This window comes from Epinephelus lanceolatus, chromosome 4, assembly GCF_041903045.1.
Source record: "Epinephelus lanceolatus isolate andai-2023 chromosome 4, ASM4190304v1, whole genome shotgun sequence".
NCBI lineage: Eukaryota > Metazoa > Chordata > Actinopteri > Perciformes > Serranidae > Epinephelus > Epinephelus lanceolatus.
In genome coordinates, this window is record NC_135737.1 from 47,452,269 (window position 1) to 47,477,196 (window position 24,928).

At 42.3% G+C, this 24,928-nt stretch overlaps 1 protein-coding gene across 15 annotated transcripts in view; it reads right to left on the reverse strand.

Annotated features, from left to right (window-relative positions):
* The window catches only part of LOC117259519 (uncharacterized), a 157,579-nt gene extending 132,859 nt beyond the window's left edge, over positions 1 to 24,720 (reverse strand). For 9 of the 15 annotated variants that reach the window (XR_013491004.1, XR_013491007.1, XR_013491000.1 and 6 more), the window contains exon 1: positions 23,003 to 23,435. Coding sequence is in view for 4 of the 15 variants with exons in the window: in XM_078167390.1 (XP_078023516.1) it covers positions 24,514 to 24,563 (50 nt within the window). In the remaining 11 variants the exon portion in view is untranslated. Of the gene's footprint in view, positions 1 to 23,002; positions 23,436 to 24,513 lie in introns of those variants that run through there. The other 6 variants (XR_013491005.1, XR_013490998.1, XM_078167390.1 and 3 more) reach the window with 1 other exon arrangement.
* Between the last annotated feature and the right edge of the window lie 208 nt (positions 24,721 to 24,928).

Here is a 24,928-nt window from a genome sequence, read left to right on the forward strand (position 1 = left end):
CTCTAGACCGAATCAAAAGGAAAAACTCCAACCGCTCAATCCAAGCGTCAGCACCTCAGCGTGTGGTTAAATGACCTCCGAGTTATTTCTCTTTCACAGTTGTTCTTTCAGTATCAGTCTCTTAGTGCTTTCACTAGACCACACTTCTCTCTCCAACCGTCACGTCCCAGCAGCATGATGTGAAAGTATAAAGCTACAGAAAGAAACTCATTATAGACACTCAACATTTCAATTCAAAATCAGACAAGGGCATGATTTGTCATTTTGGTCATGAAAACTGTCACCACTTTTACACTGCCTCTTCAAGGCAGACATTTCACACCCTTATTCCGCACGCTATGCTGTGTCGTAGGTACAAGCGCGGAATGTAGGGACAGAGTTGTCTCGCATCTGAGCCGGAAACGGCGGTAGTAACGGCGCCAATCATGGTGACGTTTTGACTAAGTGTTATGTGTGCTACCCACCGGGAGGGATTTAAAAAGGAGCTGTTAGCAGTTAGCAGCTACCTCAAAGAGAAGAACAGCGGCTGAAAATGACGACAAATTGGGGAAACAACGAGGTCCAGGAGCTCCTTACCCTCTGATCAAGGACAAGATCAGCCGACATATAACATGGATGGTAAATGATTGTTATTGCATTGTTAATGTCTTTTTTATTGTTACTATGAAGTGCTGTGGATGCTTGTATGGCACACTAGATGCCGACGCTAGTGTGTTACATAGAATAGAATAGAATAGAATAGAATAGAATAATGTTTATTTGGACATGTTCAAAAGAAACACACAAGCTTTGGTTAGAAAAAAAAATATAATAATAAAGAAGTAAAAAATGAAAGACATGAATAATCAAGTTGCGTAAAGGTCAGCCATTCAGCAAGTCACAAAGACAAACCAAAGAAAACAAAAACAAAACAAAAAAAACAACAACAAAAAACAATCAAACAAAGAAATACAACTCACTTCAACTACATGTCACACCGTTACGCTTTTTTCGCTTCTGGCATTGCCTTCAAATACCGTCACTTTGTCAGTGATTCTAGCATCAGACACTGACGCCAAAAGCCACCTTTAATGGTGGTATGATACACCACCGGGCGGGTGGGTGAACAGAACCTTTTGCACTGTTATGATATGCTGCTGGTTGGCCGAATGGTACCTGATGTGGCGGTGCCGCTGACGGTGTGAGTTTGAAATGCTGCCAGTAACGACGTAAAATAAGGAGCTGCAAAGCTCCAACAGGGCGAGTTATGCGTGTGACCCACCGTGGGGAATTCAAAAAGGAGTTGTTAGCTTTTAGCAGTTAGCGGCTAACTCAAAGAAGAAAAATAGTGCCAGTGACGACTTAATATAAGGAGCTGCAAAGAGTTACATGTGTGACTCACTGTGGGAGAATTGAAAAGTAGCTGATAGCAGTTAGCAGCTAACTTAAAGAGGAAGTAAAGTGCCTACAAATGTCTGGAAATTGGGAAAACAGTGAGGTCCAGGAGCTCCTTAACCTCCGAGCAGAGGATGAGATCAGCTGCCATATATCAGGGACAGTAAATGATGCTTATGAAGCGCTGCTGATGTGTGTGTTACATGTCACACTAGAGGGCGACGCTGTTGTGTTACATGTCACTCCCATCATGCTTCTTTAGTTCTTCAATGCCGGCATATAATCTATAACACAAATTCAGTGTTTTTATCAATTTTTATTTATTGACTCACATAACCCTTTATCTTTTAGGCTGTACAGATTTTAGGAATATGAAACACCAAAAAAAAAAAAAAAACAAACACTGATTGAGGCACTGGGGAAATATTTCTACTGCAGATGAAACAGCTTTGTATGTATGACATAATTTCAATACTTTATCAGTTATTCTGGTTTATTGACTTTATTTGAAAATACACCAAGAAGAGACATCACAAAGAGCAAAACTACCAACATATGCACTGGTGGACATGGTGGAGCTCAAAGGGTTAAAAGCTTTAGACTTAGTAACGGTTGTGCCAAATTATTCTGCTGCCAATATTTATGGATATATGGATAAATTCATCTTTGTTTTTCACACAGAATGGTCAGCGAGATAAGAGCTAATGAACACTGGCAGAAAATATCAATGATGCGACAGCTTTAGAAAAATATTTGGTTAGCTGGTTTTTATTTATGACAGCCAGCAGCTCACTGTCTCAGCACTGTCCTCCTGTAACCCTGCAGCACAGCTGGCGGGGGGGGGGGGGATGAGCAAGAAGCAGGTGTGCAGTCACACCCTGAAAGAACTGAGCACGCTCAGGTGCCGCCCCCGTCCTCACAGAGAGTGGTTAGACACACCTGTGGTCCGATCACTCATCGAGGACACGGTGGTTTCACACCTGAAGGAGTGAAGGGTCGGGGCCAGTGCGAGGGCTGTGTGTTGGACTGCAGACTGAGGGAAGTCTGAAGTGCACCAGAGGAGGAAGTTCTTGTTTAGTTATTTACTTTAATTAATTCAGCATTGCTTTCTTTCTTTTTTAAAGGAACTGGTTTTGTTCACTTTTATTTTCTTGTTCTTTTGTAAATAAATCCATAACTTTTGTTCATACACCATCTCTGCTTGCCTTTTTCCTTTGTCCTCAGTCTCATTGTTATTGTTACGTCCCTGGTCGGGGAACGTGACCAATAGGCAGAGTGTTAATTTTTTTGTTTGCAACATGAAGCTGAAACTTCTGTCTTTTGTGCCGTCATATTGTCCACTTCTGATGACGTCATTACAATATATGTGTGACAGCATCAGAAGAGCAGAGAAGCAGGTTGACAGGAATGTCTGCTGTATTTTTTAAATTTTAAATTTATTACAATTCTAATACTTTTATCAATAATTATGCTTTATTGATTTTAAGGGTGTGCCTCATCTTGTTCATGATAATACTAGTATAGTTTTTAATATGATATGAAAAATTAATATCTTAATACCAGCGATATTTTGACTTTTTTTTCTAAATTCAATGAAAAACCATGTGCAAATTTTCATATGTAATAAATTTATGATAAAACAATAAAACAATTATGGTTTATAATAGGTTGAGTTCAAAGGTTAAACTTGAAAGAAATAATAACTTTGACTTGGTCAGATAATTATCAATATTGACTGATTTCTGATTGTTACTGTGATGTTTTCAGCCACATCGTCCAGCCTGAGGGTAAATAATAATATCACCTAGACTGAGTTAAACATTACAGAAACAGTTTGTGCTGCTCAGTCCTTCAGTGTGAGGCCACAGGTGACGTACGGCAGCTCAGGAGGGACACCTGATCTATAACTGAGATGAAGACAGTGGACAGACACTGATCAACAGCTCCACCGACACTGTGAACGCACCATGTGTCCTCATTATCTCTCATCTGCTGCATCACTCCATGTCTTCTCTTCTCGTCTGCTGGGCGCCAAATTCATTCCAGACACTTTACATCTCTTTCAACAGGGAAAACTCATCCAGCTGAATAATCCAAACGACCGCTGGGTTTCACACAGACGCTTGTGCCACTTTAAGTTTTACAAAATCTCCCTCCTAATTTGACAGCTGGGTTAAATGTTTGAACATAAATCCACCCGAGTGAGGTAAGACTGATGAGGTAACATATTTTCACTTCACAAACCACAAATTTCAATATCATAAAAAGCCCCTTTTTCGTAACTCGCACAGAAATTTCTGTTTTTGCGAAATAATGAAGATGTTGGTGCCACACCTCGTTTGGACTTTAACTTTAATGTGAGGGATTATTCCCTCAGTCCAAAAATCTCCAGACATGGATTCACAAAAATGTATTTTCATACAAATACCTATGAATTTCCCGTGAAATCTGACCCTGCATTTATTCACAGCTCTTGCTTTTATAGGCTGACATATATCTGAAATACATGCATAATATCACAGTAAGTGTCAGTGAGTAAGCAAAGGTAGAAATGCATTAACTAATATTTTCATGAAAACATGAATGTGATTTGGTGGTGGGCCTCGTGCTGTCGGCTGTCTGGAGGATTCGAGGAAACAGAGGAAGATTTGGAGTAAAGATAGAAAAAGATGTGTGAATACATAGATTTGAATACATGAATAAATTCAGCCGTCGACACTGAAGGTAACTTTTTTCTGCTGTTTCATTCTGCGCGAGGCAAAGTCATTTAGGCAGCACAGTGAGTGATCAGAGGCAGAGCGAGCATCCAGACAGAGCCTCTCCCCTCCTCCTCCTCCTCCTCCTCCTCCTCCTCCCTCTCCTGCATCAGAGCCCGTGGTCATTATTGCCCTCCAGACTGCTTTTATCATCTCTATAAATCTCTGCTGGCTCAGACGCGGCGTAATGAGGAGACCTGCGAGGCTGTCAACCTGCGACTCTCGCCCCTGCCGAGACAGAACGGAGGGGGATGAAAAAAGGTGGAGCGAGGCTGGAGAGAGATGGGCGGAGATGAAGAGTGTTACAAAGAGAGAGGGCAGGAGTCGGTTATACGCACACCCACCGCCACCGCCCACGCACACTCACATACGACACACAGCTTCAGTGTGAGGTGGGAGCACATTCTGACGTTACATTCAGCTCGGAGGCTGCAGTGTGGTCAGTTTGAGAATGATCATCTTAATAAAAGCTTTCAGCACTTAGAGACGCTGACATTTTCATACAGCTGTCCGTTTATTCTCTTGCTATCCATCACCAGCCCTTTTTACACTTAGACGGCGCCATAGACCCTCTTCTTTATGTCACCTTCGCATTTTCACACAGAACCAAACAACGACGGCATCGTGCTGCTCCAGTGTTTGACTTTAGACAGCATGTCGGCATGACATGTCAATGGGTGTGACACATAACACAACAGCGTTGGCTTGACATATAACATACATGTTGGCAGTGTATGTTACACAACATTGTCAGTCTCTAGTGTGACATACACGCACAATAACAATGACATCACATGTCAATAACAGTCATTAACAGTCCCTGTTATACAGTGACTCATCTCGTCCTCTGCTCGGAGGGTAAGGAGCTCCTGGACCTCGTTGATTTTCCAATTTATAGACACATGTAGCCGCTGTTCTTCTTCTTTGAGTTAGCTGCTAACTGCTAACAGCTACTTTTTAAATCTCCCACAGTGGGTTGCACACATAACACGTCATTAACACATCACACCTGTGTCACCCATGATCCCATCCTGTCCCATTTACACAGACATAGTTTTGGCTCTGTCACTTCCTCTGATGTCATCTAAAAGGCGAGACCTCTCAGCCACGCCCATTCCATGATTGTATGTTTTAAACAGAGCGATGAGGCGGCATAACGGCGTGAAATTCCCGCCTTGAAGAGGCAGTGTAAAAGGGGCTACTGATGTAACCTGAGTCAACCTTTAGCCGGTTCATGAGCAGTATTTACATTTGCAGCTCAGAGGCCTTTCCTCGCATAAAATCCTCCGGTGTACAGGAAGTGACGTGTTCTACATTTCTGTTTTGTTTACAAGCAACAGAACAAGTCACGTCCTCACTGTGACCTCATCACATGTCCACGTTTGGTCATGGACTTTCCACGTCCACATATGGCGTCCAAGGTACCCTGGGTGTGTTGGTTGTTGACGTTCTGGGACGCCGTGTCAACTTCAGCCTGTTACATGCATTGTCTGTTTTCAAAATACACTTCTGTTTTCACAGGAAATGTACAGTTTGCATACAGTCTCTTTCAAAATACAAGGACTATGTCAGTACACATGCATGTGGTTGGGTTTAGGAAAAAAAGAACAGGGTTTGACTTTACAATCTGACAGGAAGTGAACACCGGCCTCCTGGGTGAAAGTCAGTGGTTGTTGGACTCATCCACCACCCCTCCCACCGGCCCTACTCGGACTCCCGCCGCCATATTTTTGTTTGTTGTCCCAAAGCATTTCCCCCTCAGGCTGACGTGAAAGTTTTTTGTGTCTGACGCTGGAAGTCACTGACCAAGCGCTGGTTCTTGACGACTTCAAAGTGAGACCGAGCAGCGACAACTCTCATAACTAAACAAAGATCAGCGAGTCACCTGGAAAATAAAGTAGAAACTTTTGGATGCACTCCTGGACTGACAGGTGATCTCTGAAGGTGGTATCATGAGATATCACCACTGATCTCTCAGAGCCGTACATAAATGCTGTTTTCAAATGACTAATTCATGAACTCAATTAATGACTTTGTTTCATCACTTTGGTCATTTATATCCTCAATCACTTGATTAGTTCCCTTGACTTTAACTATTTTACGTTCTCAAATTAATAACTGACTTTATTCATTTGCTTCATTTAACAGAATTAAGTTTTATTCCATTTTCCCTCCACACAGATTTATTTAGATCTTGGACTGAGATAATGGTCTTCAGGTTTTGTCTGTTCGACACAATGCTGCTAATCTTCTCTGACAAGTATTCTCTAGGATTGATTTCACTGTGAAAGCTTTTTATTATGGATGTCAGTTCATAAAACCTCTGCTCCAGTAGAACTTCATTAAAACACACATGCGAACATGGTGTAAATATTACACATGGCACAGTGGCAGAGTAATTTGAGAGTGTTTGAATCACTACAATCTGTCACGGCTCAGGTTTCTCAGGTTATGTTTTTTATTTCATTCATTCATGTTTCCTGTTTTACTTTGAAACTCACATCTCCCCTCGTTTCAGATCACTTCACTTCCTGCCCCTGTGTGTTTTCACCTGTGCCTGATTGTCTGTCCCGCCCTGATCAGCCTCACCTGTGTCTCGTTATCTTTCCCCTCACCACAGTATTCAGTGTCTTGTCTTCTCTCAGTGTCAGTTTGTCTCAGCTCCCTGTGTGTCCAGTGTTGCAGCCTTTTGTTTCCCTGTGTCCTTTGTTTTGTTTTTTGGATTCAGCCTGTTGATTGACTCAGCCTCATCACTATTGGATCTGTTGACCAGTAAAGACTGTGTTACTTTACCAGAGGGGTATTCCAGGTAGGAGGTTCAACAAACTCTGAGTCTGACCCTGAACTGAGTTGATTTACCCTGAGATGGGAAACTCTGAGTATCCGGTTCCAGAACAGCTGATTCGAGTTAGTTCAGTCAACTCTGAGTATGTTCACTCTGAGTTAAGCCGACAATGAAAAGCCATCATCAATGGAGCTCCGACTCCACGATTCACCATGGCAACAGGTAAATAAAAGACAGCGCCTCCATTTTAATCCAGTGGATGTAGAGATATTAATGCATGTGTAGCAGACGGTGCACGTTTATCTTTAAAAGAAGAGCCTGAGTCAGAGCGAGGAAAGTGTCAATAAGTTAACCATAAAGTTAATAAAAAAGTTTATTCATCATTTATCAGACTGACATAATTCTTAATGAAGATAAAGTGGTGGAATCTGACTGTGTATCAGGCTGTAGATACATTACATTATATTAATAATATATCATAATATATTTGTTCAGATTTAATCTGATGGGGAAAAACACAGGAGGCAGAAGATCTAAAACATATAGGCTAGGCTATAGATCAAAGACATAAAGACATGACTGTAAACTCACAGTCTGACCCAGTAATAATATGTTTGGTGGTTTGCACTTGAAAAGACGTTGAGGTTAAAATACAGTAGATTTTAAAATGCTGGACATCTATTTGTATCTTGACTCAACAGCATTCAGTGACTTTATTTCAGCTACAAATGTAGTAAATGTAAAGACAGTGAAATGCTGCACCATTGCTCACTCAGAAATATGAACATATAATCCCCAATATTAGGCTATAGGAATTATGTTCCATCAGTGCGACCAGTGACATCAGTGACAGAGATCATTAGTCATTGATACTACGTGTCTAAAGCTTCATACCAATTTTTAAAATTTAAGTAATTAGACCTACACATTATGTGCAATAAACATTTGGGAGCTGCTCTAACAGACTGACAGTCTGATCCTTGTGCACAGTGTTATAAAAATAATAAATATAAAAAGGACAGAGGTTTGATTCTGAGCTGAGGGTGAATTCTCGCTGTGTAATATTTGAATGTAAAGACAAAAACCGATGTCCAAAGAAATGACTGATGTGCATAAACTCAGTAACTTAAGACAGTCCTGAGTAACAAAGTAATATCCAGCAGGATTTAGACTGTGACAGACGGTAAATCTCCGCTAATTAACGCGCTTCGATACAAGCTTTGACACGGACTGAATGAATGAGGAAATGAAACAGCGTGTAAGAGGGAGGAGACAGAGAAAAACTTAACCAGCGAGCAGGTTAGGTTCACAGACTCAGTTGCCATGGTGATTGACTCAGAGTTTGATTTACCTCTCTTTCTGGAACTGAAAACCCAGAGTTTCCCTCATTTCAGGGTTAACTTACTCAGTTTTCACTAAACCCGCTTTCTGGAATACTCTGAACTGTCTCCAGAGTTGTGTGTTTGAGTCCACCCTCACCTGGTTCACCAGTTGTTACACAATCACAGAACAAAATAAATTCATATGACCACATGTAATATCTAATTATTGTAATTTGGGAGCACAAACGACTCATCTGAGAGAAACACTGAGCCAAATATTTTCTCCCCTCACACTTTACTCTTTTTGAAAGAGACTGTATGCAAACTGTACATTTCCTGTGAAAACAGAAGTGTGTTTTGAAAACAGACAATGCATGTAACAATTTCACGCCGTTATGCCGCCTCACCACTCTGTTTAAAACGTACGATCGCCTTTTAGGTGGCATCAGAGGAAGTGACAGAGCCGAAACTAAGTGGGATAGCCGGCAGGATGGGATCATGGGTGACACAGGAGTGATGTGTTAATGACGTGTTATGTGTGCAACCCACTGTGGGAGATTTAAGAAGTAGCTGTTAGCAGTTAGCAGCTAACTCAAAGAAGAAGAATAGCAGCTACACGTGTCTATAAATTGGAAAAACAGTGAGGTTGAGGAGCTCCTTACCCTCCGAGCAGAGGACGAGATGAGTCACTGTATAACAGGGACTGTTAATGACTGTTATTGACATGTGATGTCATTGTTATTGTGCGTGTATGTCACACTAGAGACTGACAACTTTGTGTAACATACACTGCCAATGTGTGACAAGTTCAGAGTGAGGATGAGTTGGTCCAATGAACCCCGGACTTCACCTGGGAGCCTGGTGTTCGCATGTCAAGCCAAACCATGATGTTACTTTCTAAACCTAACCACGTGCTTTCACTGACAATCTCAGCACTGGTTGTGGCGCCCCAGAACGTCAACAGCAGACGCAGGAGGATACCTAGCGTATAATATGCAGACATGAAAGTCCACTGATAAAGTGGCGATACAGCAGGTGAGCCTTATTTACTGATTGATGTGCTCGCCTGACATAACCGACCGCTGTTGATCAGGAGAAAACAACGAGTCCCACTTCATCGTTTTCTCTGATGCATATTTTTTTACTGCTTTAGTCGTAAATGAAAAACATGCACAATATGTCACTGTGACAGTCAGCAGCGTACACCTGTAGCAGACAGAACAGTGACCCCTACAGGACAAACTAGCATCCCACACAGATTTTTACACCAGGGACGGCTCCTATTGGTGATATGTGACGACTTGGGGTGAGAACGTGGCGTCTTTTTCTAACAACTCAAGAATGAACTGACCAGAATTTGGGGGTTGGAGGTCAAAGGTCACTGTGACCTCACAAAACATGTTTTTGCCCACGCTAATAATGACAACACTTCACACAAATGTCTAACACGATATGACGATGAAGCGATGACATTTATATCCAAAAGGTCAAAGGTCAGCTTCACTGTGACATCATGATGTTCTGCAAAAACACATTTCTGGCCATGACTCAATGTCCTAACTAAAAGTGGAGACATTTAGGAGGAGATGTGTGTGAAACATCCATGTGCTGTAAACTGTCAGAGAATCCTGACTGGAGAGCGGAGGCAAACAGCCGTGAAGCAGCAACTAGTTTTTCCTTTGTTTTGATTCCTGTTTTTTGCTGCAAAGGCTCACTTCACCTGACGTGAACCGCTGCACAAAAATACATCCTGCAGAGTGATGTAGTGAAGCGTGATTATTATCTATGTCCCCAAAAGACCTGCTTCACCCGTCAAACTCCCTTTAAGGGTGAACTAAAACTGTCCTTGTATACTGCAAACATGTCTCTTTTTCCAGGAACTGAGCGTCAACAGCAGCTGGCTGGTACAACTGCTCGGGGGGGAAGTAACAAACAGCTCCAGCAAGATAGACCAGCGCTGACCTCAGTGACAGAGTCGTGTGTGTGTGTGTGTGTGTGTGTGTGAGACAGAGAGACTGAGGAGTGTGTAAGCCATCTGAACTCTTCTACCTCTCCACTCTAAGTGTCGTTTCTGATGTCAGACCAAAGAACCCCACGTCTCTGCTGACGCCCGTGCAGCTGGTAAACCAAACACACTCTCTGACAGCTGATACATAGTACGGACTTCGACCCGCGCCGGACCTCACAACAACAGTCCTGTCATCCAGCGTCAGCACGGCGCTTCCTCCAGTCCAGTCTGATGCCCTCCCACACTGTCAGGAGCCGTCTCCGAGCCGCCCACACTCTCTTATGTAAGGGGATAATCCTGTGCAGTCATTAAAATGATGCACGGTGCTGGAGGTGTAGAGGCACATCACTATTTGATGCCCATGGTGAAATCGGTGCATTAATGTTTGATATTCACATTACCTCGCAGCAGATTACACCTCCACGCGTCGCCCAAAAACATTCTTCTAAATTAACCCGCCACAACCTGGACTGTGTGTAAAATGCAGGGGAATATTTGAAGAGCTGCAGCTCCTCTGACACTTTAATGACCCCTGCTTCTCCAGACTCCCTGGCTCTTTCTCAGACATCTCAATCACCTTCCCCTCTGGTTAAAAAAAAAACTCATTTCACATGAACGCTCGCTGTGTGGCTCCTCCAACAGAAACAAAAAGGCAGCCTCTCCATCATCCGGCAAACCATAAGCTTCCCTTTATCTTCCCTCCCTCATTAAACTCTGAATAACTCAGCAGAGAGGCAGAAAGAGGAGAGAGAAAAGTGATTGAATTCTGCCGGAGGAATAAAAGCCCCTTGAGGTTGCCATTTTGAATGTGTGCCATGTTGAACAGGCTGGATCCAGAGATCACCGAGACAACGGAGCAAGGAAGAATAGTCTATAGACAGAGCTCCAGGCCAGCTGACCCACTGTAGATAATGTACCATGGATGTCGTGTCATTGTGCTGAGAGGCTGGAGTCATGATGATGACCCACCGCGACCTCGGAGGGAGGCGGGCAGAGGCGGAGGAAGGAGCTCTGAAAGGGAGGTCAGAGGGAAATGGTGGCACCAGACCTGATATCTCAATTCAAAAGCTGCACTGGCAACCTGGTCGCACTGAATGCGGCCCAATTATTTCAATGAACCAGCAATCCTGGGAAGGGGAAGACCAGAGAAAGGGGACACGAGAAAAGAAAAATGGCTTTGACATTCAGGCAGGCGGGCGGAGGGAGGTAACAAGTTCACGGCCCTTTCAGAAAGCATGGCCGCCTGCTGCGTGATGGATCATGGAGCCTCAGATGGGCCATCAGGGGTGGGACCCACGGAGGAACGCATGGGAACAGTCTCCCAGGAAGAAGGGAGTCATCCTGACAAATGAACTCCTGATGGTTCTGATATAAGCAGCTTTCTGAGTCGCCCCATATGGAGCAGCTATACTGCTGCTGACAACACATCTGTGCACACAGGACTGATTCCTCCCATTGTCACGGAGTTAATCTCACATTATGGGTCAGAATAAAACAAATCCTGATGCTTGCATGTGAATGCAGTTAAGCTGAAAAGATGGCGTTAAATCCTCCTACTAGCGGACCCCGACGATGGCTGACTGAATAGATCCTTTTAAAAAATAACAATTATCAATGAGTAATGATTTTGAATATTTGAAACAATTAGTGCTGAGCGATTTTCTGTGTTATATTAATTTTTCATATACCATCATACTGCTGTATAGCTGCCGTCAAAGCCGTCATCGAAAACTGATGCTTGGTCAGTGACATCCAGCGTCAGACACCAACGAAAAAAGCACCTTTTAACGTCATCATGATACACAGCTGGTCGCCATTACAACAAAAAAAGTTAAGGCAGCTGAACTCCGAGTAGGTGGAGGATGGGTCCCACAACCATCGGCTGTCACCCAGGAGGCCTGTGTTCACCTCCTGAAAGATTGTTAAACCAAACTCTGTTTTTCTTCCTGAACCCAACTGCGTTCCAGTGTGTGTGTTGCTGAGGGAAAAATGTCAATCCGGGTTGTTGTACCGACGTAGTGCTTTTATTTTGAAAGAGACTGTACGCAAACTGTACATTTCCTGTGAAAACAGAAGTGTATTTTGAAAACAGACAATGCATGTAACAGGCTGAAGTTGACACGGCGTCCCAGAACGTCAACAACCAACACACCCAGGGTACCTTGGACGTCATATGTGGACGTGGAAAGTCCACTGAGAACATGTTGCTGGAGTGCGTCAGTAAACAGGAAAGAGCACTACGTTAATGAAAGGCTGTACTGAACAGCAGAGAGGACCCCTATCAACTGCACACTTCTTACTGATGGTTACAACTTTAAGAACAAGACAAATAATACTGGGACGTTGGCTGCAGCTCGCCAGCTAGCATCTGTTAACAGCTGGGAGAAGCTCCATGGCTACAGCACATAGAGAAGAAGAGAGAAGAGAGGTGGAGGATGAAGAACGAGTAACCGAAGAGGCACCACAGAGGAGCTGTGTCTGCTGTCTGGAAAGTTTTAGGCTTTAAAAATCTGACATAACATTCGTTTGTTTAGCCGCTGGTGGTGAAACTAGCAACTTACTTCTTCCTCCCGTCAGCAGAAACAAACTCATCCTCACTGTGACCTCGTCACATGTCCACGTTTGGTCATGGACTTTCCACGTCCACATATGACGTCCAAGGTACCCTGGGTGTGTTGGTTGTTGACATTCTGGGACGCCGTGTCAACTTCAGCCTGTTACATGCATTGTCTGTTTTCAAAATACACTTCTGTTTTCACAGGAAATGTACACTTTGCATACAGTCTCTTTCAAAATAAAAGCACTACATCAGAACACACACACATGGTTGCGTTTAGGAAAAAAGAGCAGGGTTTGGCTTTACAATCATATGGGAGGTGAACATCGGCCTCACGTTAAAGTCAGAGGTTGTTGGATCCATCCACCACTCCTCGCCCACCAGAGATGAGACACAGATGAAAAAGCCGTCCTTTCCTGTCGACATGATGCGCAGCCAGTCGCCTTTATTTTTTCAGCGCCCAGCCACATCAGGGGGAAACGCAGCGGGACAACAACTAAAGTTGAGGGGACAGAAGTCCGAGTAGGGTGGATGGGTCCAACAAACACCGACGTTCACCCAGGGGGCCGGTGTTCACTTCCTGTAAGACTGTAAAGCCAAACCCTGTTCTTTTGTCCTAAACCCAACCACGTGTGTTTGTTGTTGAAGGAAAAACAAGTCGATCCCCAGTGTTGTACCAACGTAGCGCATTTATTTTGAAAGACTGGACAGTGTGTGACCAAATGTTGTTAGGTGACGAGGTCGGAGAGAGAATGTGCTGGTAATGCAAGTTGCTTGTCCATAAAACAAAATGGTGGCCAGCTGGTAACAAACAGTCTTGTATTACAGTTAAACAGTGCACTAAAATATGTCTCTGAAAACTTTGAGGTGAGGTAATGCAGGAACAGTCGGGTCCATGTCATTGGTCCGACAGCCCATTGGTCCGACGTCCCATTAGTCCGACTGTCCGCGGCGCCAAACGGCTCCCGGCGGGCGTATTTCTGCCTTGATGGTGCGCCGCGACCGGCTCTGGGTCAGCTGGGAAAGGCTTGAGGCGGAGCAGGCTCACGGCTTATGTGTTTGTCACTTTCTTTTTCATTTTAACCCACACCATGATCTTTTCCTGACCCTAACCAAGTGGTTTTTGTGCCTAAACCTAACCAGACCTTAACCACAGGGCATCATGATGATTTCGGAACGGACTTCGGATTTTATCTTTAAAGCAAATTAAACTTTGACCAAAAACCTTCTTTTTATTCTTTTATCTATCCTCAGCAGTTTGAACAAAAAGTTCACCTTGAGTTAGGATTTCTTCTCATTCATGTCTCCAAGGTCAAGAATGAACTTTTACACCTGAATCACATTTTAATCAAAGCTCCACTGAACATCTTGTATGGAAGTAGATGAGAATTTTATAAATTCCGCTCTAGTATGAAGTCATGTTGTTCAGTGTCTGGTGTAAATACAAGTGTCGAGCTCACAAAGACTTAGAAGTCACCAAAAGTGCTGTTCACAACATTCACGAAAAAGAACTTCTTACATATTCAACTGCCAACAAAGAACGTTGCCTTCTGTCCTGAGCTCGACAAAAGATCTGCTCCACAATCTGCTCAGGGTTTTTTTCATAAGCTGCATCCTGAACATCTTATTAGAAACGAAGCACATCTTACTAAAGTCTAACTCTTACAAGTTCACACACAAAGAAGGATAAAGTCTTTCTCTTCAGGAAGACCTTAAGAGTAATGAAAGTGAAGATGAGGTCCTTTAGATGTTTTCTCCTCGTACACGTAGTTTCGTGAAGTACACACAAACTGTGATTTTCAGGGAAACGCTCAGCGTGTCAGTTCCAGGCCTGAGAGCAGCGACAGTATGTGTGGTATGTCAGAGATGACGGCAACAGACACGACTACTGTAAACACATGAAAGTCCTGCTTATCACTGACGAGGAGCTGCCGGCAAACTGGGGGTCATAGTGTGGGGACTGGTTAGCCAGGGGCCTCAGTGGGTGGGGGCCCTCAATAAGCCTGAAATATGTATTTTTCAAATGTTATTTCTACTTATTTAACGTCACGACTAATTTAAAATATGCTGAATAAATCAGTTGAAAGACTTAATTGTCTATAAAAAGAAAAACAACACGTAGAAGCTCTCTGAGGCCTCGCTCACCCCTTAGGGACTGTCTGTTATTTATGAGGGGGGGTGCAGAGAGGGGGGAGGCAGGTCAAGTAATTTCTTTAAGCACTGGGGAGTGACTCATGTGTTTTATTCTGGCCTGTGGGAGGGGCATACACATTGAAATGGCTGTATTTTGTATTTGTTTTATTTCAACATGCAAGCATTTCAGAATTTCCAGCGACCCCTGGACACGTCATGTGCACCGAACAAATCTGAGCTTAAAACACTGATATTTCATCAAAACCACTTTATTCTAAATCTCAAGAAAACACAATGTTTGTAGCGTTGGGGCTGGTCAAATAATAATACATTAAAACATTAATAATAATAATCATATAAAAAATAAAGAACAGTCCCCAGATTTTTAGATTGGCTTAGGGGCGGGGCATACAGATTTTTTTTTTTTTTTTTACAGAAAACATGCAGTCATGTATTTGGAAGCCATTTTTTTCTTTTAAAAAAGTCGCCAAATTTACATTTATCACAGCCAGAAACTGTAAAAACAGAAATTGTCATTGGATTTTTAAAATTTCCGACGACCCCTGAACATGTCACGTGCGCTGAACACTTCCGTCACCGAAAAACAACCCAAAACTGAGCTTTATTCTCCATCTCATAGAAAAAATGTCTGTAGCTTCGGGGACCGTCAAAATAATAATACAAAAATGATAATAATAATAATATTAAAGATAAAGAACAGTCCCTAGTTTGTTTGTTTTTATATTGGCTTAGGGGCGGGGCAGACAGATTTGAATGGTTGTATTTTGCACCTTTAATGGTTTTGGAAGAGAAACCACCAAAATTAAATCATTTGTCACAGCCAGAAACTGTAAAAACAGAAATTATTGTCAGATTTTTAAATTTCCAACAGTCCTTGGACACATCATGTGGGCCAAATGCTTTCGTTAAACAACAAAAATAAAAAAAAATCTGAGCTTAAAATAATGATATTTCATCTAAATCACTTTCCTCTACACTGGAAATTATTTCCAGAAAGTTACAATATATAACTGTAATATTTCACATTAAATTACATTATTGACACCTTAAAGGCTACAACTGTGATATTTAACCAGGATTTTATTGTGAAATTCATTCAGATAAATATTGTAATTTTACAGAAGTGTGTTGCTAAATACTCGTAATATGCAGGCATAACTACTGTGAGCATAAAGCTGTCATTTCATTCTTAATTACTAATAAAGTGTTGCCAATAATTTACTGTACATCAGATCGGATATTTTCCGCTGTACGTCTCATTTAAAATTTGGCCAAAAATAAAACATGTGCACAAACTAAGCAGCATTTTTTCCAACTCCAGGATTTCATCTTCAACTTTTAACTTTTTAAACATCAGCAGAGAAGTTTTAAAAATCTAATAACTAATTTACGGTGGAGGGAGGGTCGTGCATTTCCCCCCGTCACTCAGGGAGGCTCAAGGAAAAATATTGTAGCTTTAGGACAGATAAAAAGTCACACCCCAGCCAACCGTCCTCTGATAAATAAAAGCAGTGCCTTAAAGTCTTAAAGACTCGTCTCTAAACGCAGCCAGAGCCCAGTGAGGGACTGTTTGTGCTGCCGGGGCACCAACGTACACTGTCATGTCGTTCCCCAAAAAAGAAAAGACAGAAAGAAAGCAAACTGACTTTGTACAAATAAAAAGGTGTGTTAGAGAGACATGAAATCAAGAGAGGATGGGGGCCACACACACTGCTGATAGGGTGCAGAATTTGCTGCTACGCCCCTGCTGGCCAAACACGAATCACTTCTGTCTCCATCTATAGTCAAAGCATTTATCGTACATTCAAGATCTGCCGATGATACGTCTGTAAAAAACAGAGGGACTGATGAAGGTGGACACATGAAAATAACTTGATTATTTTTCCATCGAATAGAAACATGTTTGTATCAGAATAAACATATTTGTGAATATTTCAGCTTCATATTAAAGAATTAACAAAGAAACTGTGGCTTTCCTTCCACTTAAAGCACTTTTAACCTTCTACAGGTCTCTGTGTGAGCCTCATGTAAATGACTGTGATGTTATATGATGCAATACCAGGAACGTGCACAGAAATACTCCAGGTGGTGCTCCAGCTCCTGCCCTCGTGGCCTCTGTCTAACTCAGTGCCCTTTCTACAAGACATTTTTTAATATGCTTCTTTTAATACGTTTATATTCTAGTTTTTAGATTCGGCCCATGGCTTCAAAGCACGTTGTATGTCCGACGTCTGCATCTGAGTCGAGCCGCTGCCCCTCCCTCTCCAGCTGACCTTGTCACAGCCACCACAGTTAACACATGCAGACTGAGCGCCCTGCAGAGCAGCATCACGTCTCATGATCTGCCTTCATGGAGCAGACAGGTAACAACTGGGGCTGTTAAACCACCATTAAAACATCTCAGTGCAGCCAGACTAACAATAACCCACCATTAACATCAAGTAAGCTAGTCTGACGTAAAACCACACCGCCTCCATCCAAGTCTGTCAGATTCCTGTTCACCAGCTGCCTCATGCGAGCAGTGAGGGACGCCGAATGCTTCCCCACTTTTACATGTCTTCATCAAGCAGAACGCAACTTGAAATAATGTTTTGTCTCCCACACGCGGCTCTGATAATCAATTTAAACAGATCTCACATGCAATTTGGTGCAGTACGAACACGCAGTGCAAAAAGAGCGCAAAGAAGGAAAGGAGGAGCGCGGAGCTGCAGCCGCTGCATGCATCTGTCCTCTGCAATTCTTCAAGAAAATGTAAAGCTTATTTTGCGGGATGCACGACAATATCAGCACGTCATCATATCATCGGCTGATGTCACCTTTAAAATGATGTATCAGAATCGGCCAACATGCTTTTTCTCATTTTGCACAATGAGTAAATATTACATACACTGAAAAGTACCTCCAGGAAGTTACAATATGTTACTGTAATATTTCACAATAAATTACATTATTATCAAATCACAGCTTTTTACTGTGATATTTAACAAATTTATGAACTTCGCTATGAAATTCAAGCAGGTAGATTAAGTAATTTTACGGCTGAATCACAGTAATATCTGGAGTTTTACTGTCGGCTTACAGTGAAACACAGTAATTCTACAGGAGCATACTGCTAAATCACAGTAACCTCATGTACATAAACTGTGAATTTACAGTTAAATATATTAACTTTGCAGGAATGTTGTGTTATATCAGTAATGTAATGGGCTTTAACTGTGACGTCACAGTTAAATATAGTAATTTTACAGGAGCATACTGCTATATCGCAGTAATATACAGGCATAACTCTTTTCTGTCATTTCACAACAATCTACTGTAAACATGATGCAGTAACTTACTGTGAAAGTGATGCAACTTGTAGCCAGTAATTTACTGTAAATGTACAGCCAAATATTTTACAGTGTACAATGGAGAGTGTATTTCATGTCTCCATCTGCTGATGGGCCGTCACAATAAGAGTATGTACATATAACATGATGTTAATACCACTAAAGAAGAGACTTTACGATGATTAAAATTAGGTGGTGAAAAAGTGGATATATTGATATCTGTATCGGTTATCGGCCACATGAGCTGTTCTATGTCGGTGTATTGGATATTAGCAAAAAATCTAATATTGTGCATCCCTAGCTTATTTAAAAGATAATCATTAGAATTATTACAGTACTATCAAAATAAGAAAGAGGAGAATAAAATGAGCAGAGGAGGGCATACACTGTTTTCTTTGTTGTTGCCTCTCATATTTAACTGATAGATGCAGGAAGTGACGCGCATGTGTCGCAGCTTTACGTGTCCACAGTGTAGCTAGTGAGACTCCTCATACGTCAGCTAGACAGAGATCTCCCTGCTCATTACTGAGCACAACTGCACTGTATGTAGAGTCCTCAGGAGCCCCTCTGGTGCCGGCGGACACATGAAAACCTCCCAGCAGGACACACTTTCAGAGTTCACAATAAAAAATGAAAGAGGTGCCCTTCTTTTTTACTGCAGCACCTGCTCTGCAAGGTGTCTGTGCACGGCACTGTGCAGCACCTCTCCTTGTTATCATGAGAATCAGATTCTATAGAAGACAGTAAGACGTGGTAAACGCTCCCACTGACCCTCTTCTTCACAGCTACAGTCGTCTGAAGCTCGTTGAATTTAACATCTCTCACAGTGCTTGTATAATGTCGTGTTTATGCTCTGTGACCTCAGACCAGCTGAGCTTTCCTCTCATACACATGAGACGGGGAAAAGCATCTTGCTGAGGATGAAGAACTTAAAATGTACGAGCTGAGTTGAGACTGATAACAGTGTAAAAATATTCTGTCTGTGTACGAGAAGAGCCCGAGGCAGCAGTCAGGGGCGGAGCACCAAAATCTGGGCCCTGTGCATCAGCAGTCTCCGTGGGCCCCCATCCTCTCTCGATCCACGTTCCTCTCACACACCCTCTGACAATTTTGTTTTACAAAGTCAGTTTGCTTTCTTTCCCGTTCCTCTTCTTCTCTCGTTTCTTTAAAGGAACTCCAGTGTCGCTTTGCTGTTCTTTATTTGTCAGAGGAGTTGGTGGCTGAGGTGTGGCTTCATTTTTTCACCCTCCCTGAAGCTACAAATATTTTACCTTGAGCCTCCCTGAGTGACTGAGGGAAAGTCCATGACCCTCCCTCCATGAACTAGTTATTAGATTTTTAAAACGTGCCCTTTGATGTTTGAAAGTTAAAAGTTAAAGATGAAATCCTGGAGTTGGAAAAAGTTGAGCATGCTGAGTTTGTTCTGGCCTAATTTTAAATGATACGTACACTCTAAAAAATGGTTCATGGGGCCATATTTAAAATACATATGTTTACCAGCATAAAAAAAATCTGTTTGTTTCATTTGTGTGTTTTATTCAGCTGACAACTTATTTTTAGTGACGTGCGCCATAATGTCTTCTTTTCGAGGCTCTTCCAGGCCTCCATCTTCAAGCTCGCCACCTTTTTCTGTTTAGTTTTCAGCTGTTGCGTAGCTGCTCCCGAGCGCCACGTTTGTCCAAACTGTAACCGGCTCCTTTAACATCTGTAGATTCAGACTTGTTGTCTAAAACTGCACATTTGAGGGAGTGTTGGAGAGCAATTCACAGCGTCTCCTCATCAGCTCAACCTATACTGGAAGTTTTCCTCAGTTATACCTACAGTAGACCGCTTATTCTTATTTACAACTTATTTTAAGAAGTTTGTTAAAATCCAAAACATTGTTGACATTTTTGAGTGGGATTTAAAAAATAGGCATGACCGCAAAATATCAACACAACTTTATGGATAAATATTATGTTGGTTCAACTTAATTAAGTTTTTCAAAGTCAAAGCAAATCATGTTGGTTGTACTAAACTAATTGAGTTTGTCTGATTATAAAAGCCTCGTGGGATCGACACAATATTTCCAGAGCTGGAGCTGTTTAAAAAGATGCTCGCAAAAATTGTTATCTTCATTTTTTAAAGTTGAACCAGTGGATTAATTTTCAGAAAGTGATTTTGATGAAATATCATTACTTTAGGCTCAGATTTGGGCTTGCTTTTCTCTGTCCTACATGATGCGTCCAAGGACCGTCAGACCTTTAAAAATCCAATGATAATTTCTGTTTTTACAGTTTCTGCTTTTGATAAATGGTGTCACTATAAAACATGTCCTTAATGCTCACCTGGGTGGGTTTAAGGCTTTAAACTGATTTATTCAGACAGTTTTATTTGACACTAAACTGATAAGAAATAAAATGAAAAAGGTTTTTATTTCAGTTTTTTTGAGGGCTCCCTCCACATCTCTTCACATTGGTTATTTTTACTGGCTACATGTCTCTATTAACGGGATCTTACCTGTGACGCAAATGTTTAGACTGATGGAATAAATGTCTGAAGATCATTTAGTCGTGAGCATCAGGGTAGTTTTTAATGTTCTTGGTTAGTCATAGGAGTTTGTAGCTTGTAAATCTCACTGCATATTATTACATGCAGCTTCTTTCTCTTATTTTAAAAATACAGTTTGCTTTATGTCTGGGCCCATATTCTCAAGCTTCGGATTTAACAGGGTCTTCCATTTCACATTTCTATTATTTCTCATGAATTGCACTTGTATTTGTTAAATACAAGTTTTTAGTGAATAAAATTGAAGTAAAATTGCAACTGACGACGAATCTTAGTCATCAATTCATCACCATTTTACGTCATTTGCTCCAATGTTTAAAATGATGATTTTTTTTGTCTTATTTGGACAGATATAGGTTTAGAAATGTTGGGCACTGGGAAATTATAAATGATCAAAACAACAGATTGATTAACTGAGAACATAATCAGGATTTACCAATAATGAAAATATAAATGAAACAAAGTGTTTTGTCCAGATTGTTTCGGTGAAACAGTTGTAAAAATAAAATAGTCAAAAGAAAAAATATATGATTATTGCAGGAATGTGAAAATACCCTCTGAAAAAAATTGAAAAAATGAAGGTAACAATTTGCATGCATCTTTATAAGTAATTCAAACTCTGGCAATACTGAGTAAATAATTAGACAACTTAATATTTATCCAAAAGCTGTGTTTACATTTAGGGGTTTTTTTATTCTAACTTATTTATTTTTAATGTCATTCTTCTCAAAAAAAATGTTTTTGAGTTTGACCAACTTCTTCTGTCGACTGATTAAAACACATTAATGAAACCTGTAAAATTTTCATGCTATAAAGACTTTCAGTGTTATCCATTAACCCTGTGAGTCAGCTTCAGAGTGTAATAATAATAATAATAATATAATAATAATGATATAAGCCATTCTTTTCTCCCCTGGTGTCACCGTATATTTAGTGTGCCCCACTTCCCCTGCCTAGGAATAATAAACCTGTCAACAACAGTCTCTTGGGAGGCCGCTGCTGACACTTCGTTGTCAGTGGCAAGGCATGCTGGGATAGCTAATGGGACAGGCCCTCGGGGGTGCCTCAGACGGAGGACAGCCCCAGACAGGTGAGCTGTCTGACAGCTCTCAAACTAAATAAATGGTCATCGATAAAAAACCTCTCTGCCTTTGTTGACTTCAAATCACAAACTGGAGAAACTGACTTCATGTTTCTGCTGGACCACTGTGAATAAATCCAGTAATACTATTGTACTCTGGGACTTAAGGTGAAGCCAAGGTGCCATTAACTGAAGGTAATACATTTGGTAATTAAATATTTTAACAGATTTTGGAAATTTCAGAATGTGAGTTTTCAGAGGAAACACATGAATGAAACCCATCCTGCTGATTTGTATGCACCAATTTATCGTCCCTGCATTAATTCATGGTCTCAATGTTTTTAATTTTGTTTTATTGGGAGACAAAAATGCACGTTCTAAATATTGTCCCCCGTGTCCCCCTGGAAATCTACACCTGTGATGCAACCACTCGAGGGGACATCCTCAAATTAAGAAACAGAAATGTGGAGGTAAATCTGAGTGGCCGTACCTGACGTGCTGACGACTGAAAACACTTTCCCAGCTGTTACATCACTCAACACATCACCTCACTCGGCCTGCAGTAACAATGTCCACACAATAAAAGAAGTTGTGCTACAAATGCATCCAGAAGTCTCAACACTTGAAATTTAATAACGTCTTTGTATACGTCCGCCGCAATCCCCCCCTCCCCAACGTGAGCGAGAGGGAGCACCCAGCCTATGGTGCGTCTCCGTGATTTCTCCCTTATTGTAACCACGTGGCTGCATTCTGCGAGTTTGTCCTCCCTCAACACGTGTACGCATGTGAACATCAGAGCTGATCAACTAAACAGTTCCCACATCGAGAGCAGGAAGGGAGCAGTTTCAGTACTTTGACTCGGCTGTGTGTGACACCGGTCGGATAGTGCTGAGAGGAGACGATGCACGGTCTGTCATTCAGTCTGTCAGTCAGTGCTGTTACACAACCCCTCACCACTGCACACACTATTTGCTACACTCAGAGCACAGGCAGATGTAAAGCGCCGTATGTAAACTAAGCAGAGGAGAGTTTGGAAGCAGAAAGAGCAGGTAAAGGAAAAGAGTTGTTTGGTCTTTCCTGGGCACTGACCTGGACGGAATAGCAAACAGAGCGCCGGTCAGCCTCTCATCTTGCTTCTCTTCTCAGATTTCACACTCCAGCTCCTTCCTGACTGCCTTTTGAAGTTGGTCCCTCCGCTATTTCTGAGGTGAAAGTCGTTGGCAGAGGAGGGAATGAGGGAGAGGAAGAGGGAGACTCTTTTTTCCTCTTCTTCTTCTTATTTTCTTTACTTCCCCCTTGTTGTATTTTGCACTAGATAAAACGTGCACCTCCTCTTGCTCTTCCATAGCAAAAGAAAAAATCTCTCCACACACTGACTGCTGGGAGAGGAGGAGAAAATAACACTGCGAGAGCGAGAAGGAGCGAGAGCAGCAACAAAAGTCTGCTCAGTCACCTCGTCTCCCTCCTGTTCAAATTTAGAGGCTGGATTTCAGGCTGCAAGGCGAACTCTACTGGGCATGCCCATAACCGAGAGGCACACTTTGTAATGAACACTCACTTCCTCTCTTGTTCTTGCCTTCCCCCTCCTCCCTCGCAGCTCTCTCTCTGCCTCCCCTCCCCTCTCGCTTCAGCGTGGATCAGGAATGCTGCTCGGACCAAAGTCCACGGAGCAAGCCCCACTTTGCACACAAAAACAAAACAAAAAAAACAACAACAATCTCACAGTTGAAGCAAAACAGACTGAAAAACAGTTTGTACGAAAGACGAGAAAAATCTGACACCTTTTCTTAAAATCTGAAGAAAACTCCTCGCTGATGAAGAATCATAAACTCACTCCAACTGCCAAAATTAACAATATTGTTGGCTTGCTGCTTATTTCCAATGCGTGTTATTTAATCACACTTTAGATGTGCGTCTAGACTCCAGTGATGTAATACCTAATCCAGAACTAATGGGCATGTCAGTCAAAAGAGCGAGGCAATCACACACAGTCAATTTTGAAAATGAAATGTGCTCCTGTGAACAATTTCCTGCTTCTCTTCTGCTCGAGCGAGATAAAAATATGATCTGGACCCACAGTACATGGCATCCTATCTAAACCCTGTTGTGCCTGATCCCACCAATATGCACAGCGATGTCGCTAAAACTCGAGCAGATACGTCCGACAGATATGTTAGGAATGTGGAATTTGCTGTTTTGAAGCGGCACAGCCGTATTGATTTCTCCAGCCTTTGTAACAGTGAAGAGTGACGTATTTCTTCAGCGAGTCAGCCTGTGCCTGTGCTGCCTGTGCTGCCTGTGCTGCCTGTGCTATCTCAGGCTCCCCACGCTGACCCAGATTCTCCCCAGCAAACTATCAGGACACTATGTATCAAAACCAGGCTATGGAATGAGGACAACGAGTTCACAGAGCGACAGACAGAGAGAGAGACAGAGAAAGTTCCCCCGGCATCTGCATTGTGCTACTCTGGGAAACAAACACACCATAAACACCATCTTAAGTGACAAATTCAAATTCAGGGAAATGTTTCGGAGTAACACAAAGCCTGCTGATGGACGGGATTTAAACACAATCACTTCAATAATTCTGCTGCTCAGACCTGCATCTTTGTTGAGACGGCCTCAGCAGAGAGTAATCCATCTGGACCATCTGAAGGGTGGAGATAGGGGCCAGGTGGAGGAGGAGGAGGAGGAGGAGGTCCAGACGGCTGCAGGCTTCACCCTGAGAGGTCAGAGGTCATGGGAAACAGCGGGTCAGTATGAAGATGAGAGGTCAATGCTACGGCTGGATAAGGCAGAGCCGTATGTGTCCGGGGTCGCAGTCAGTTGATCGAGTGGTGGGGGGTTGGCGTGGGGGGGGGGTGAAAGTGTAGCCGAAAAGCCAAACAAAGGAAGAGAGGGGCCGGTCGAGCCTGAAGGAGTCACAGTCGCGCTTCATGCACAGAGTGTCAGATTTAACTGTGGGAGTGTAAACATGGAAGAAATGCCGAGTCCACAGAACGCAGGAAGTTCAAC